Source organism: Ictidomys tridecemlineatus, chromosome 9 (assembly GCF_052094955.1).
Source record: "Ictidomys tridecemlineatus isolate mIctTri1 chromosome 9, mIctTri1.hap1, whole genome shotgun sequence".
Classification (NCBI taxonomy): Eukaryota; Metazoa; Chordata; class Mammalia; order Rodentia; family Sciuridae; genus Ictidomys; species Ictidomys tridecemlineatus.
This window is the reverse complement of record NC_135485.1, coordinates 56,892,040-56,908,656: the sequence shown is the minus strand read 5'-3', so window position 1 is coordinate 56,908,656 and position 16,617 is coordinate 56,892,040. Positions and strand designations below refer to the sequence as shown.

At 39.4% G+C, this 16,617-nt stretch overlaps 1 protein-coding gene and 1 long non-coding RNA gene across 2 annotated transcripts in view; one reads left to right on the top strand and one right to left on the bottom strand.

Annotated features, from left to right (window-relative positions):
* LOC144366722 (uncharacterized) overlaps positions 1 to 16,617 on the top strand; it is a 47,058-nt gene that overhangs the window by 19,575 nt on the left and 10,866 nt on the right. The gene's annotated exons all lie outside the window — the stretch shown is intronic.
* On the bottom strand, positions 1,560 to 8,983 carry Odaph (odontogenesis associated phosphoprotein). The gene is made up of 2 exons (XM_005333292.3): positions 8,917 to 8,983; positions 1,560 to 1,915 (listed from the first exon to the last, which is right to left on the bottom strand). The coding sequence occupies exons 1-2, from the start codon at positions 8,981 to 8,983 to the stop codon at positions 1,560 to 1,562; spliced, it is 423 nt and encodes a 140-aa protein (XP_005333349.2).

Genomic DNA, 16,617 nt, shown 5'->3' with positions numbered 1-16,617 from the left:
TGTTTCAAGATGATAGATGATGGAATTTTTACTTGAAGTTATTTTGAGAAAGGACTTTACTACAAAACATTATAACAATAACCTGCTTTCTACAACAGACTCAGTGATTGATGTATTAAACTTGTTAATCCATTATTAGTGTGTCTCATTTTACCTGAGGCTTATATATCACAGAGCAAGGCCTCCCAAGAGGCTAGATTTAAGAACTGCTTAAGTTTTTAATTGCAATCAAAGCTAGGTTGGTTTTGGGCAGTTGGGAATTTGTGAGGGCACCAAGTACACTGTTCACTGTGAACGTGACAAAATAAAGAAGAAGAGTCAGAAAGGGAAAAGGGATTCAAACACTAACTTCATCTGTCTTTGAGTTTGCCCAAAAATAGCCCTTTTCTGGTATGTCCCCACTAACCAAAAAAGAAGGCAGGTGAGGTTTCTTTCAAAATACAGTTTCTGGATTAGAGTGTTTAAATTTGTTTTTATTTAAACCTGTAAATTTCGAGTAAATATCTGTTCTTATAAATACTATTTGCCATGAAGTGAGTGAAAGAAATATTTTTCTTCTTTTATCATTCAATATAGCGAGGAAGCACAGTATAATTTTAAAAAAAATCTCTCTCTCCTTTTCCCAGGCATCCATTCCCAGAATTCTATTGTCTTGTATTATTTCTTTTTTACTTTGTATCAATAGTAGCAGCAGTTCTTGAGAGGAACAAGTAAGTCATTGGCCATATATGCAAAGCACAAGTTCCTACAGGCAAGATGAGTGGCACAAACAAGAGGTGATATTTTTCAGTTTTTTTTTTAAAAAAAACAGCCATCAATGAATGCAATCTGATTCATTTCTCAAATTGCACCTGAGAACACAAATTTCCATCACTGAGTGACCTTTGTCTGCAGAGTTCCTTTAATCAAGGCATTGAACATAGGTCTGTGTTGAAAGTTTGAGGAGAAATTTTTGAACTAGTGTTTATATTATGACAACAAAAGAAACAGTAAGATACTTATAAAATGAATCACAACATTTGCTTAAAAGTTAACATTAAGGTAAATTTGGAAACTTCAGTTAAAAATAATTATTTGAGCTAGATAATTCAGTTTATGATTATAAAGTATTATCTATAGTCCGATTCCCCAGACCTTTTTTTTTTTGCTTTAATCTTTATAATTTCTTTTAAAGTTCAATTTGTTGCACCTTGCAAACTTCACTAATGAACATAAAAAAGAGGATCTTCATGTCTTCATTTGGTTCATAATTATTCCTTTTTAAATACTCTTCACTCTAATTTAGAAGAGGAGGCTAATTCAGTTGGAATCTTGGTATGAATAGGAATTATTGGAACAGCCCATTTGAAGATTTTGTTTTCATTAATTTCCTGTAGGTTAATAATGATGTAGTTACTGTCCTATTTTGCAAACAAAACAACCCAAATCCAATATCTTCATTGATGACAATTTCTGGTCAATATTATTTAGGTTACTTCATCTTCTCATTCAATAATTTTAGTTTGGAAAGAGATAGCAAAAATATTTTCATCTTTTTGGAGGCATTGGCTCTTTTTGCTTCAGTATATTTTTGCTTCTCTTTTCTCTCTGCTTTCTTCAGATGAACTTTCACTCGGGAGATTTCTTCCAAGGAAATATCTACGAGAATTAAGACGACTGTGTGGCCAGGGAAATGGCTGGAAGTGGAAACGGTGGTTGCATCTTGGAGGGAGAAAATGTCTGTTTTGAAACCCAGGGTAGATTCTAGGCCTTCTTGGTGTAATACGACTGAAGGGATATTTGGGTGTCCTAGTAATGGGCTGGACCCTTGTTGTTGGATTCCTCGTGGTAGGTGGAGGGGTGAGTGTGAAGATCTGGCAGTCTGTAGGGTTTATATGTTGTGAGCCTCCTGGTGGAATGACAACCTCTTCTTGTCCTGTAAGGAGGAAAATAGGAGTCAGAAAACAGACCTGGTAACAGAAACAGAAGCAAGATAGATCCTTGAATGTGGGTGCAGGGGAGAAAGATAGAACAAGAAATAGAGATATCTTGGAGCATGTTGGAAACAAGGTAAATAAAATGAAATGTGAGTACACCTTATAATCCAGCATTTCCACTCTATGGAATTGACCCAAATTTTTATTTGCAAAAGTTTGCAAAAACAAACAGACAAAAAACAAAAAAACAAAAAAACAAACTAGTTCAAGGATGTTCATAGCAAACTTTTTCATTATAGCCTAAACTTGGAAATAATCCAGGTGTCCATCAATAGAAAGGTTAAATAAATTGTGTATATTCATACAATGAAAAGTATTCATTGTGGAAAAGGGAAATCTACTAATGTGCACAGTAATCATGGATATTATGGTAAGCAAAAGAAGTTGGACACAAAAGAGGATACATATTGCAAAAGAATACAGCAAGTGAAACTGTGGTAAAAGAGTCAAATAATATTGAGCTCAGGGTTAGGGTAGGAATTGTTTAGTGGAAAGAGTAACCAGCAAACTCTCAAAATGTTCTGTATCTCAATCTGGGTGGTTTTCTAAAAGGAGCTATCTACGTCTCACACATATACACACATACATATAGATGTGTAAGTATCCACACACATATAAATCTCTATACATGATGTATGTTTGCACACATACACATATATGTATGTATATATAAAATATAATAAGCTATAACTTTAAGATTTGTGGAATTTATTAGGTGTAAATTATAGCAAAGAAAATTCATGAGGAAAAAATTTTTTAATGTTAAGAATATAAAAATAACATTAAAATTTCTTTTTCCCTGCTCAGTCAGTAAAGTCATTCCTTAGGAAGGGAGGGGCATCTATAAGCAGCAGAAGAAAGAGTGCTGAGGACCAGGACACAAATTCATTTTTAAGAAGAAATGTGGTTAGGTTCCAGCTTCAAGGTCTTCCCTTGACTAAATCACCCATCCAAGTTGGCAGTATAAAGGAAGTTTTCCTGTAGTGAATTGTTTCTTCACTCCTGCAGTTGCTCACCCACACAGGCCTTGGAAGGAATGCCAGGCATGGGTGATGGAAACATGAACCACCACAGGAAGCTGAGAGTGCAGATGCATTTAAGAACTAGATTCCCTGGTTTCTGGGCTGTAGTGGATATGCTTACATAGTTCTTGTGCCCATAGTTCCTTCCAAATATTGTCTTATCTACAACCTCTGGAATGGTCCGTCTTTCACACCTTCTGACTATGGATGATTGGATTGTGGATAGACCCTAAACTAATTTATTGGCTAGTCAATGATGAATTGGATCCTCCCTTGAGAATTAATTATAGCAAAAAAGACATAGTGAAAGCTGTTACTGGAAGGCAGGGGCTGGAGTGTCAGGCTTTGGACAGATGAATGATGAGAAGCATAGATGCCAGGATGGATACAGAAGCAGAGAACTGGGGAAGGCAAGAGAGAGAGAGAGAGAGAGAGAGAGAGAGAGAGAGAGAGAGAGAGAGAGAGAGAGAGAGAGAGAGAGAGAGAGACTATATGGTAACAGTGCTTGCTGATGGGACTAGCCTTGGTTCTTGACTTTCCAGGGTTGGTCCCTCTGAGGCTCGGCTGATTATACTTAAGGTTCTTGAAGATATCCTTATAATGATCACTCCACCTCCAACTCTATTCTCTCTGTTTTATTTATTTTTTGGTACTGGGGAGTGAACCAGGATCTTGCATGTGCTCATGCTCTACTACTGAACTCTTGCTCTACTCTTTTTACAACTAGCTTGAATGGGTATCCATTCCTTGAATAAAATGCCAACCCTTTCCCCATACTCAGTCAGGATACTGAGTTGTGATCCTGTGATGAAATTAGACTAACAAACACACTTTGAGCTTCATAAGATGATGAAACCCCACATTACTCTTTGTGATAAGTTTTGAATCTTTGTGACGTGAAAACTTTCTACCCAGAATCTAGTCAGCAGGGGAGACGCCAGCCTCATTATTAATGCCCATTTTGACATTTTGCTATAAAATGAAGCTTAACTAGGCCTTGCACTCTGCTATTTATTAAACCACTCCAGCTGTAAAACAATCAACACACCTGCCCCTTGGGTCCATCTCATATCTTGAAACCTGAATAGGCTGTGGGATTTCCAGTGGTATCTAGTGTTCTTTCTGGGAATTCCCAAGGATTCAAAATCAAGGAACAAGCTTGCCCCAACCACCCACCCAAGAATGTGGGTAGGACCCTGTAAAAATGCATTCTTCTAGCAAATTATACACAGGGTCATTATCTGCTTGGTAGCACATGTGTTCTAAAATGTGGGACCACAGGGACTGATAAGGGACCCCGTTACATCTTACAAAGTTAAGGAAGGCCACACATCTGAGTGATATTTTTCATGACTCTATCTTTGGCTGAGTTAGCTCTGTTCAATATTCTTTTCTTTATCCTTGTTCTGCACTGTTTATACTGTCTTCATAATCTTTGTTATCTCCTCAAATCTCCTTCAAAATTTTCACATTTGAAGAATTATCTGTACCTTTATCTTTTAAAAATTGTTTTGTTTACACATATTTTTTAGTTGTTGATGGACCATTATTTTACTCGTTTATAGGCGGTGCTGAGAATTGAACCCAGTGCCTCACACATGCTAGGCTAGTGCTCTATCACTGAGCTATAATCCCAGTCATCTCTGTACCTTCCTAAGTAGATTATTTAGCTTCATATTGCAGACAGAAAACTGAGGTGTTCTGCCATGAACTTTGGTTCCTATTTCTTCTCTTTAAAGAAAAATTTATATGCTACATAACTATTTAATCCTTTGGAATCTGACTCTGTATCTTCTACTCCACCAAAGCTACTTTGGAAAAAGTCATTAATAGTCCTGGGCTTCTAAAAAGTTAATTCTAGGTGCCTAAAGTACTATTTTCTGCCCTACTTTCCTGGATTTCCTGTTAGAATTCCAAGTTTGGTCTCATCAGGGAAGACTTCCCTACCTGGAGCTGCTGAATGTCCCTGGCAACCTACTTGCATAGCATCCGGTGAATCCACTCGCATAATACACATCAATCGTGTGATTACCATTCAGTGGTAATGGTAATCCTGCTCCCATGAAATATCTATGTGAACATCTTGTAGACGGCAGTCTCAACCCTAGCCCCGTGCCTGCAGTAGAAATGAACTGAGCGAAAGAAATCTATTTTTACAATTGGAAAAGTTACCATGTTCCTACCTCTCAGGGACAGCGTGATGATTAATAAGCATTTGATAACATTGACATGCCATCAAAGTACTGAATGACAAAGATGAGAGTTTTCCAAGTGTAATGAGACCAGAGTAGGTCAAACATTTCATATACATTACAAACATGTCAGGAGGCAGAGAACATAGTGTTGAAAAGCTTGGGCTCCCTGAGTTCTGTAACTGTGTGACTATAGACAGATTCCTTAACCTCTATGAGTCTTTTCCCTTATTTGTAAAAGGGAGAAAATAATATTACATATCTCATAACTTGTGAATTTATCTAAGATGTATAAAGTGTTCAGAGTATTGCCTGACACATGGTATACATTTAGTGTTAGCTATTATTATTAATAATCATGAAGATGATGAATTATTATTAATCATGAACATTATGAAAAGATTGTATTAGCATGAGCCCATCTTAGGCCCATCTGGTTATAACTCGTAGATAATCTCTGTATTAAGGACAGAACAAAAGAATACAGATGTAATAAGAATAGGCCTTCACTGGGCATGGTGGCACACATCTGTAGTTCCAGTAACTCTGGAGGTGGAGGCAGGAGGATTGCAAGTTCAAGTCTAGCCTCAGCAACTTAGCAATATCTTCAGCAACTTAGTGACACCCCATTTGAAAATAAAAAGAGTTGGAGGTAAGTTCAGTGATAAGTGCTCTGGGTTCAATTCCCAGTACCAATAAATAAATAGATGGAAGGAAGGAAGGAAGGAAGGAAGGAAGGAAGGAAGGAAGGAAGGAAGGAAGGAAGGAAGGAAGGAAGGAAGGAAGGAAGAAAGGACTTCCAAGAAATAATTGTTGACTCACAGTCACTGCCAATATCCTTAGCACCTAGAATAGTTCCTGGTTTACAGGTGTGATCAATAAAACACTTAATGAGTTCAATGAATTGTTGACACTGAATTTTCCTCTGATATTTTTGTGGCACTCAGTGTTTAAATCAAGTTTCAGAACATTTGATATATTTAAAATTTGAGCATAATTTGAGAGTCAAAATATTTCTTGGAATTTGGATATCACTTTTAAATGGGTTTATTATTGTCTAGACATGAAATTCATAGCATACCAACAACCAGCACTTTTTTAAAAGGGTAATGAGGAGAAGATCTTTGTTGTAATTACCTCTACTCTGTGGTTATTTGAGCAGACAATAGCTGGTTTTTAGTAAACTATACTGGTTCTTAGAGAAATAAGCTTTGTACTTGGAGTTTAAGTATACAGTATTCCATTACAGTGCACATGGATTCTTAGAAGAATTCTCATATGCTTTCAGAGTTGAACCCAAAAGAAATATAAGTTCTGAGTTTATTTAATTTTCTCACGATAACTGCAGCTCCGTTCATTTTGTGGATTCACAAAATGACTGGCTATTGTGGTCAAATCTGTAATTTTAAAGATATAGAATTTGGAGCCCCAAGGGTGTTCCACAGCCTCTTTCAATTCTGTGCTATAAGTCAAGTCATTTCAACAGTGTTCAGGTTACCGTGAGAGATGCTGTGCACATACAGAGATGGTAAGGACGCAGCCCTGCACCAGAGAAATGCAGTGATGCTGCAGATATCTAGATCTACACTACAGAGTGGAAAGCTGAATGTATGTGGGTGATGTACAGATTGCTTTAAGAATTCAAAGGTATATGTGTGTGTGTGAGTGTGAAAGAGAGAAAGAGATTGCAATTTTTTAAAAAAAGGTTTTTTTTGTAGTTGTAGATGGATAGCATGTCTTTATTTTATGTATTTTTTAAAAATGTGATCCTGAGGATTGAATCCAGTGCCTCATACATGCTAGGCAAGTGCTCTGCCACTGAACTATGGCCCCAGCCCCAGAGATTGCAATTTTAAAATTATGTGTCTCAAGAAAGATTTTGTGAAGGTGAAATTAGGGTGGCATTTAAATGTTGAGACTTGAAGCAGAATTTCAATAAACAGGTGTGAAATCAGGAAGAGGGAGCAGCCACAGCCACTGCCATGGAGGAGAGAGAAAAGAGGATAAGTTTGAAGAGCCACACATGACCCTGTCTGGTAGACACTGAATATGTATAAGTGGATGACAAACAGGAGCCAGTGCTGGGATAGAGTGAAGTTAGATGGGAAGGTCTGCCCAATTCAGAAACCAAACCTTACATTTCAATTGATATCTTTTATTATTTAGTTATTTATTTTTGTGTTACTGGGGATTGAACCCAGGGCTTCACACATGCTCTCTAAGCACTCTAGCAACTTAGCTACATACCCAGACCTTTTTGAATTCTGTTTGGAATCAAAGTCCCACTAAACTGCTGAGGCTGGCTTTATACTTGCTGTCCTTTGCCTCAGTCTCCCGAGTCATTTGGATTATAGGCCTGGGCCACTGTGCCTGGAATTGCTGTCTTTTATATATGACTAAAAAGAAGCTCTAATGTCATTATAACTTGTTTACCTATTTACAAAGCCTCCTGAAAGTGGAGAAGGTGACAAAGTTGTCTCAATGATTACACAAAATTACCCATAAACTGGAAAGAGGGAGGTAGGGGGGCGCAGTACCAGGGATTGAACTCAACTCAGGGTTCCTTCACCACTGAGCCACATCCCCAGCCCTATTTTCTATTTTATTTAGAGATAGGCTCTCACTGAATTGCTTAGCACCTTGCTTTTGCTGAGGCTGGCTTTGAACTTGCCATCCTCCTGTCTCAGCTAAATCTGTTTTTTAATGCGTCTTTTACATATTACTTTTAGTAAGTAATAACTGGGACTTTGCCTTGGGGATTGGGAGCAAGTGATATTTATAATCTATGTCTTCTGATGGTCTGAGTTTTGCAGACATTAATAAGGGAATCTCTGGGTGTCCTACAACCAGCTCTGAGGGCTATACCTATGTCTAATTTGTCATGAGCAAGGATGCTGTTGAGGGATGAGTAGGGTTTGCCTGAGCCCCAGCAGAGTTCCCCAGACCAGGGCACAGGAGGGGGTGAAGCATCTGCTTGACTCCATTTTCTCCTTCCGGAACAGCAACTACGATGAACTGCATGTGGGGGAAAAATGCTAAATTTAGGGCCTCCAGGATCTCTTCCTCCTTCCTTTCCCCTTTTTCTTTCTTCCCTCTCCTTCCCTTACGGGTGTGTGTACACACTAATTATAAGGCTCAGGTCACCTGGATATTTGGTAGTGGGGAAAAGGAGAGAGAATTGAAACAGTGGAGAAATTAATCTCAAATAATCCTAAAACTTGTATTAACCTCGAGAGCACCAAGACACAGATCATTAGATATGATTAATTTAAGCAATTAACAGAGACTGAACACCAGCCTTGTACAAATTACTGCACAGCTAGAGATGGAGAGCAGAGGACCGCACTGCAATTCAAGGTAGAAATTGTTAGCTTCATGACAATAACGAGTGCTTGTGCAGTTTTTAGTGTGAAGAGCTTTTCACATACAAGCTCACCTGGTCCTTTCAACCCCCATAGCAATGCATGTTATTAAGACAGTCAATTCACATCGAAGGAGTCTGATGCTCAGAGAGGTTACGAGTATCAAAGTCACAGAGCTAGAGCTGAGATTAGGATCCAAGTCTTCAGATGATAAAATATATCATTCTCTTTAAGCACACAGGCTGATGGAAGCAGATATAAACGTTTTCAGCTTATGGGAATGTGTAATCACAGAGCCAGTTTTATCTTTTCAGATAGCTTATTAATTAATGGGCCAACAGGAGAATAAAACCCAAACCCTTACCTTCTGCCACAGCTACTACCAACCAGCAGACCAGTGACCAGGAGGAGAAGCAGGGTCTGTGAGCCATGGTTTCTACCTTGAACTCTCACTGCCTCCAACCCCAATGTTGCTTTAAATGGGAGTTGGTGAGTCACCAGCAGCCTGATTCAGGTAATTTGCATTTGCATAGTGGACCACAGCTATCTGGGCCTGTGGTGTGAGGGCAACAAATCCGTAAGGACATACCAGACAGTATGTATCAACTAGAAGTGTCTTATTATGACAGCCAAGCATCATTCATCATGCCTTGATTTTGGACAACCACATCCTTGCTATCCTTTTAATCCCTCAAATCTACTCCCACGGTGGTGCCTTCTCTTTACCGGCAGCGTGTATGAGTCTTCCTCTGCAGGAGAAGGGAGCTGTCTAGGCAATGCTCAACACTGCTTTCCACTCTGGAGCTGACTGAGGGCGGAGGGCACTGTCCTGGGGCTTCCTGACCCAGTGGGATGGGGGTGTTAAGAAGCTCCTCTTGTTTCTGACCAGAGTTTATGATCCTTCTCTGCTTTTGTCCAGGATGCAAGGGCAGCATAGTCAGAAAACTATCTATCTTCCCTTGTCTCCATCACAGTCTCTGTTTAAATAACATAAAAGCCTGGGAGCATAACTTAGTAAGCTGTCCTTTCAGGTTTCCCTCTAATTCACCAAAATGCCTACAACATGGACATGGTGTACCTATACCTGGTTGATTTCCTGAGAAGACTGTCAGCTGATGGGGGAATGAGAGGTGGTGATTAAGAATCTGGACCTCAGAGTTAGAAAAACTCCAATCTTGACTCCTTTTCTTACTAGTGGAGTTGCAGTGGTGAGTCCCTGAGGCCTTAGGTGCCTGATCTGTAAAGTGGGGTTTGCAATGCTGTGTCAGTTTTCGTTGCTGTAACAAAATACCTGAGAATCAACTTTATAAGAAGTAGAAGTTTATTTTGGTTCACAGTTTGGGAAGCTCCATTGCTTTGGTTAGTTGGCTCCATTGCTTTGGGCCTTGGGGTGAGGCAGGGAGTGTGTGATGGAGCAAAACTGGTCACCACAAGATATAGGGGAAGCAAAGAGGGAGAGAAAGAGGGCCGGGGTTCTAGTATATCACTTGCATCCCTCAGTGATCATTCTTCTATTACTATCTTCCCCAAAAGTTCTACCACCTTCCAATAGTGCCATAGGCTGGTGACCAAACCTTTAACACATGGGCCTTTGGGAGACATTCAGGATTCAAACTATGGCAAGTGCTTCCTTAGAGGAGTGTGAATAAAGGGGATATTTGACATAAAGCTTCAACAACAGAGGCAGGCCTGTGAAAGGAGGGAGTGTTTGTGGTGGTTATCAAATTATAATAACCCTAATTTATAATTAATTTTTAGGAGGTTATACTTGCCAAATCATCCAGTCACTCAAATGACCTCCACTTTGAGCAGAGCATGTCCCAGCACATTGTAGAAAAAGCAAAATTAAATATACTTCCCAGCTTTGAAGGGCAGTGTAAGAAATCTGCAAGGATAATCTAATGAGGTACCAATCATTCCATCATTCAATCAGAATAAATTAGAAGGCAAACACTCACAATAAGGAAGTGATGAATTCCTCAGGCAAAGTTCTAGAATGGATAATTTTTTTGTTATTTTGGATTTTTTGTTGTTGTTGTTGTTTTTGAGTTTTATCTTTTTTTCCCCTCTATATGCTATCCTGGGTGATCTCTAACTCCTGGGATCAAGTGATCCTTCCTCCTTAGCCTCCCAAGTTGCTGGGATGATTGGCCGGTGGTGCCACACCTGGTTAGATCAGATAATTAAGTGATAACTTGTCAGCAGTTAGAAATGGAATCACAAAACATCCAGGACAGGCTCAGTTCATTGGATCAACCCGCTTCAGGACTCTTTATTGACTCTGTTTATTCAAAGGCCAGACACGGGTCAAGGGGTGGGGGCTTACATTAGTGTTCCTTCCAGTCTGGCAGGGACATTAGATATTTACCCAGGAGTAACATGAAGAGTTTTGAGTGTTATGAGAGAAGAAGTATGCCAGCTATAGGAGCATGAAGCACAGAAACATCATCTGTAATTTTACAACTGTGAGTGTATTATATGGTCTGTCTGGTCCCCTGAGCTGGAGACATATTGCTATGCCAGTAAAACTAGATCCCGCCTAATTACTTACCTACTGCACAGTGTTTCGTTTTATAGGTCCGTGGTAATTTATTTAGCCAACCTTTTACTTGACAGACATTTGTATTATTTCTTTTGAAGTTTTTTCTTTTCTTTTTCTTTTTTTTGTGATACTGGAGATTAAACCCAGGGATACTCTACCACTGAACTTCATCCCCAGACCTTTATTTATTTATTTATTTTTTGTTTTGAGACAGTCTTGCTAAGTTGCTGAGGCTGGCCTCCAACTTTTTACCCTCCTATCAGTCTCCTGAGTCACTGGGTTTGTGCCACCACTCCTAGTTTGTTTGTTTGTTTCTTTCTTTTTTTCCTCTCTAACAAAAACAAAGTAACATATTTTCTATTTGCCACTATTATTCTGAAATTTATAAAACAAAGGAACAAAATCTTTAAGGCACAAAATTCATTAGTGCATTTATATTCTTATTTAAATAACTCATTTGTTTTATGTCCTCTGGCTTAACCTGTGAGGAACAGCTCTTTTTTGTCAGTACAATTTAGAAAGTCCTTGGGAAGAACTCTGGTTGGCCAAGCTGGGTCATGTGGTTGGGTATGGGGGAGGGATGAGTTATTACAAGGAGGATTAGGAAATGGTAGCAGTGACTCTGTCACAGGTTCTGTTAGTTTGTGTGTAGTATACCTATGCTGTCATGTGACCTCCCTGCACAAATAATCAATCTGCAGTATGTGTTTGTTACCCAGAACGCCTTTCAACAGGAATAAAACATTCCATGTTGTGAAAAATAAAAAAAGAGCACTTTTTATTATTTGCTGCTTGGGGTTGCAATAAACATAGCAATACCTATGATGCTATTTTATGAGGGAGGATACCAGGAAATAGTTGTTGGTGACTGAAGGGTCTTCTGATTTAGACAGATTTGGCAGGATAACTTGTTCTAAACAAATGTCAAGATGAGATTATTCATTGGTTTCAGTCTGTCTAGTGTTTGTATCTATATCACCTTTACCAAATATTTTCAATGCACATGTGGACTCTGGCTTCTCTGGTTTCCCCACTTTATTACCTGTAATTGCCTTTTCATCATGTTGACAAAAATACCTAATGAAGAACAAGAACAACGTAGAGGAGGAACAGTTTATTCTGGGCTCATGGTTTCAGAAGATTAGTCTGACTCCAGAGGTTGGCAGACTCCATTGCTTCAGGCTAGCTTGCATCTTTGGCATTCATGCCCTTAAGGACTAATAGGATGTCTGCGTGAGGGTAAGTCTGCTTTACCTGCCAATCTTATCTCCACTGCTGTGGGAAAGGCCTGTTCTGCTGCTAGGAGTTGGAGAAGCAAAGGTGAACTGCCCTAAACAGCATTAGCTACTCTCCCTTTTGTAACTGAAATGCTGCAGTGGCCTCAAAGAAACATCCCACACTCAAGGGGCTCCAATGAGTAAACCAGTAATCCAAGGAGCAGCCCCTAGGTCCACCATGAGTCAGGATTCTGTGTGTGTGTTGTGTATGTGTGTGTGTGTGTGTGTGTGTGTGTGTGTGTTGGGGGAGTTGAGCCACACTGAGGGAAGCTTTAGGCTGGCCAGGATAGATGATCTTTTTGGGGGATATAAATGTTCTGTGGCTGGTGCTCAGATGAAGGTGCAGCTGACTAATTTCTGTGGCCTGGATAATTTCTGTGCAAGTCTTGCTGGGAAATTGTCTGCTGGGATTTCTCCTAAACAGGGTTTCAGGTATCTTAGGTACACTTCCAACTCCCTCATTTTTCAGATTGGGAGACTGAGACCTGGAGAAGGATCCTAAAATCATCCCAGTGATTTAACAAGAAAAGAGAGTAACATCCTGGTCAGGGTCAGAGCCCTCATTTATCAATGGTGTGAAACCCAAAATTAAATTAGTGGGATAAGTCAGTATGTTAGTCTCTGCCGTCCTACCAATTAATTACGAGACCTTGGACCAGTCAGCCTTATTACCTCTTAATTTTCTCATCTATATTTAATTTACTACATTCTAAACATTGGATATAATTAAATCACCCATTCATTAAAACAACCCAATGAGCACTGGGAGTGTGGCTCAGTGGTAGAGCATAGTATGTGCGAGGCCCTGAATTTGATCCCAAGTACTGCGAAAAACCAAAACAAAATTAAATGACATCGACTCCGTGAGGTATATTGTCATCCTCATTTATTTCAAAATGAGAAAACTGAGGCACAGGGAGTTAAGTCAAGTGACTAACAAGTGGCAGAGCCATGCTATAAGCCCAGGCAATTTAGCTTCAGAATTCTTGCCCTTAATCATTGTGTTGGGTGTGTTTTGTTCCCTTTGCTGTCAACTTATTTCAGCAAACATTCCATGAAAGTATCCTTAAAATTTGCTCATGTACTATAGCACAAAAGATTCAGTTTGCTGTGGTAGAGCACTTGACTAGCATGTGTGAGCATCTGGCTTTGGTTCCCACCATCAAGGTTAAAAAAAGAAGAGAAAAGAAAAATATTCTTAGATAAAATATATAAATATAAAGAGGGAAATAGGTGCTTCCACCTGCACCACCCTTAATTTAGAATCCCTTTGAGGGGTGATGGGGGATTAGAAAAGACAGACACACACACCGAGAAAGCTGAGACCAGGTGGTTCATTACACCCTGAGGGAGATGTAATGACCCAGAGCTAGCTCAGCATGTTTATTTTATAGGTTTTAACATCAAAAGGGTTTTCTGTGAGAAAGCTTCTTCAAAGCAAGCAGGACCAAGTTTGAAGACTAGTGGCCCAATTAAAATTATCAACTTATGCTCATGATTCTTTACCACTGGCAGCTGGTATCTGAACTCAGGGTCAAGACTGATAGTCTTGTGGCAAACATGAACCTCTTTTGAATAGGGTGTCACCATGGCAACTGGGCAGTCTCACTCCTGCCTTTGCACCAAGAGTACCCAGCAGAGGAACACTCTTATGGCGGGACAATCAGATACCATAATTCAAATCATGGCTCCTGACAGATAGGGAGATGTAGATTAAAAGAGATATAAGAGGGCTGGTGCTGTGGCTCAGTGGCAGAGCACTTGCCTAGCATATATGAGGCGCTGGGTTCGATCCTTAGCACTGCATACAAAAATAAGTAAAATAAAGACATGCTATCTATCTACAACTACCAAAAAAAAAAAAAAAAAAAAAAAAGAGAGAGAGAGAGAGATAAGAGAGGTATCAACCAATTATAGTCCTTGTACTTTATTTGGGTTCATTTTCAAATAAATAAATTCTAATTAAAAATTAAGACAACAGGGGAAACCCTGACTGGGTATTTGATGATATTAAGGGATTATTGTAAAATATTTTTAGGTCTGATAGTGATATATGACTTTGCCATTAGGGTTAATTACATTTTTTTTGTTTGGAACTACAATATTATAAAAAAGTTTTTAAAAATTGCCGCGCAAAAGTTTTTATTTTCTCTGAAAAACATCAAAAGCTCCATAGCCCTACCTCACTGGGCTAGTGTGAGCAAGTTATTTTTCTCTGTTAAGTCCTTGACTGTAAAACAAAGACAACAGTTACCTACCTTACAGAGCAACAGCCCACAGAGAGAGTGTGAGTGGGTGGTAAAAAAGATTATCTGCTTAAAAGATTCACTTCCCAAAGGTATATTTATTTAGGGGTGACCCACAGTGCTTTACATGTGGCAGATACTTAGTAGATTGATCTGGACTGTGTGAGTACATAAGCATATGAATGAATGCTGAGAGCCATAGCCAATAGGAATGAAGCATGGCATTTTTGGTTGAAAGGTGATGCCAGCAAGCCATTGAGATGATATGATTATGTTAAGATCTGCATTCAATTGGATATTAGACCCTGGCTGTCCGCCTGGGGCCTGCTACTTTGGAGCTCTAGTGGGACTCCTGGAGAGTTCCCATTGGTTGGGGAAATGAGGTAGGAGGGATTTCCAGAGGAGGGATTTTCCTGTTGGTATAGTGTGGCCCGGGAGAATGCTGAGTGTGTGGTTTGGCATATTTCCCAGGAGCATGCGTGGCATTGGCGGGAGTTTCAGAAATAAAGTTTGTTCCTGCTTGAGTGGCTCGTGATTTTGTGCCCAGCCAGACTGCGGCAAATGAACACTGTGAATGAATTTGGTTTTTAGTGAATTGGAGAACCATTCTGTCAAAAGATTAGGAATAGAATTTAGTTTCTAAACTAAATATAATGATAAAATAATTCTGTATATTTCCTGGTAGACCCAATTGTATATTTAAAGGCAATTTTTTCTACCATGATGGTCATAACGAGGATGAAATACTTCTTTACTGTTCCCCTTATTCCTGTGGACAAATGTCAATGAAGAGATTTGCTAAAAAAAAAAAACAACACTTCATTCTGCAGCCATGCCCTTCCACCATCCATCTCAGAGACCATTCTCTTCTCTCATTTCCACTGTCAATGTTTGTGCCTGCCAGTCTAACACCCATTCCAATTCTAATTACCTAAGTTTCCCCTACAAAATCTTCATTTCCCACTTTCCTTATTCCAGAATTGGGGGGTAACCTATGTCTACCAGTCATAACATAGCATTTCTGTGGCCACAGCACTTGATTTAGGCATTTAACACAAGCCAAGTCAATTAAGCCAAGTCAAGAGTAGGCCTGGGACATTTGTATGAGTGAATAGAAAGACAGCACACATTTTGCATTTGGACTTGAAGGTGTCAGGAGACATACCTACCTGAGAGGCTTTGTGATTACTTTGTGATTAACAAAGTGGAGAGATACCAGATTCTGACAACACCATTTGAACTCAGGTGCCAGCTCTATTTTGCAGATGGTTTGCTAAAACGAATTCTGAAGCATAACCATTTGGGTAGAATGAAAATTCTATATTAAGCCAAGTATTAAAAAGTGGAAAAAAGAATGATTAACTTTTATACTCTTGTATTTGATCATAGACTATTGATGTAGTCATGGAGTGGAACATTGTTTTAGATTGAGTGAAGCATTAGCAAAGATCAAGATTATTTATTTTTTTTCTCATTCCATGAATCCTTTCTGTGGGCTGGGAGAAACCAGGTTACTAGACAGATTCTTGTACCCACGGATACTTGAGTGTCTTGCCTGTGGGTGTGGTAAGGTGACTTCACTCTGAGTGCTCAACCGCTCTGTTTGTGCCTGTCAGCAGCATCAGACAAATTCAGATTGTGGTGATGAGTAACTCTGGGTTCCCCTCAGCTTCAGACGCAGGATGAGTTCACATTTCATCCTTTGGCCTCCACATGCCCCTGTTGGAGCTTCTGAATGGAATGATTGGAGTCTGGTCTTCAACACCTTGTGAAGATTCCACAACAATTCAACCTTTAGTGAATTGAAATCTCTGGGCCTGGCATTGCAGATCTGAGTGGACAATAATGGAATTCTTCTCATTATCCTTATCATTCAACCAGTTGTGAGACCTTGGACAAGTTACTTTTCTCTGTTAAGTCCTTGTCTGTAAAACAATGACAACAGTTACCTATCTTACAGGGCTGTTGTGTGTTAAATGAGTTAATAAAACTGTAAACAC

Bases quoted from the DNA above. Each gene is read 5' to 3' on its own strand.
- Odaph (XM_005333292.3), bottom strand. From the start codon at position 8,983: ATGGCTCACAGACCCTGCTTCTCCTCCTGGTCACTGGTCTGCTGGTTG. The intron at 1,916-8,916 runs GTAAGGGTTTGG...TCCTCCTTACAG, and splicing joins GGTAGTAGCTGTGGCAGAAG to GACAAGAAGAGGTTGTCATT.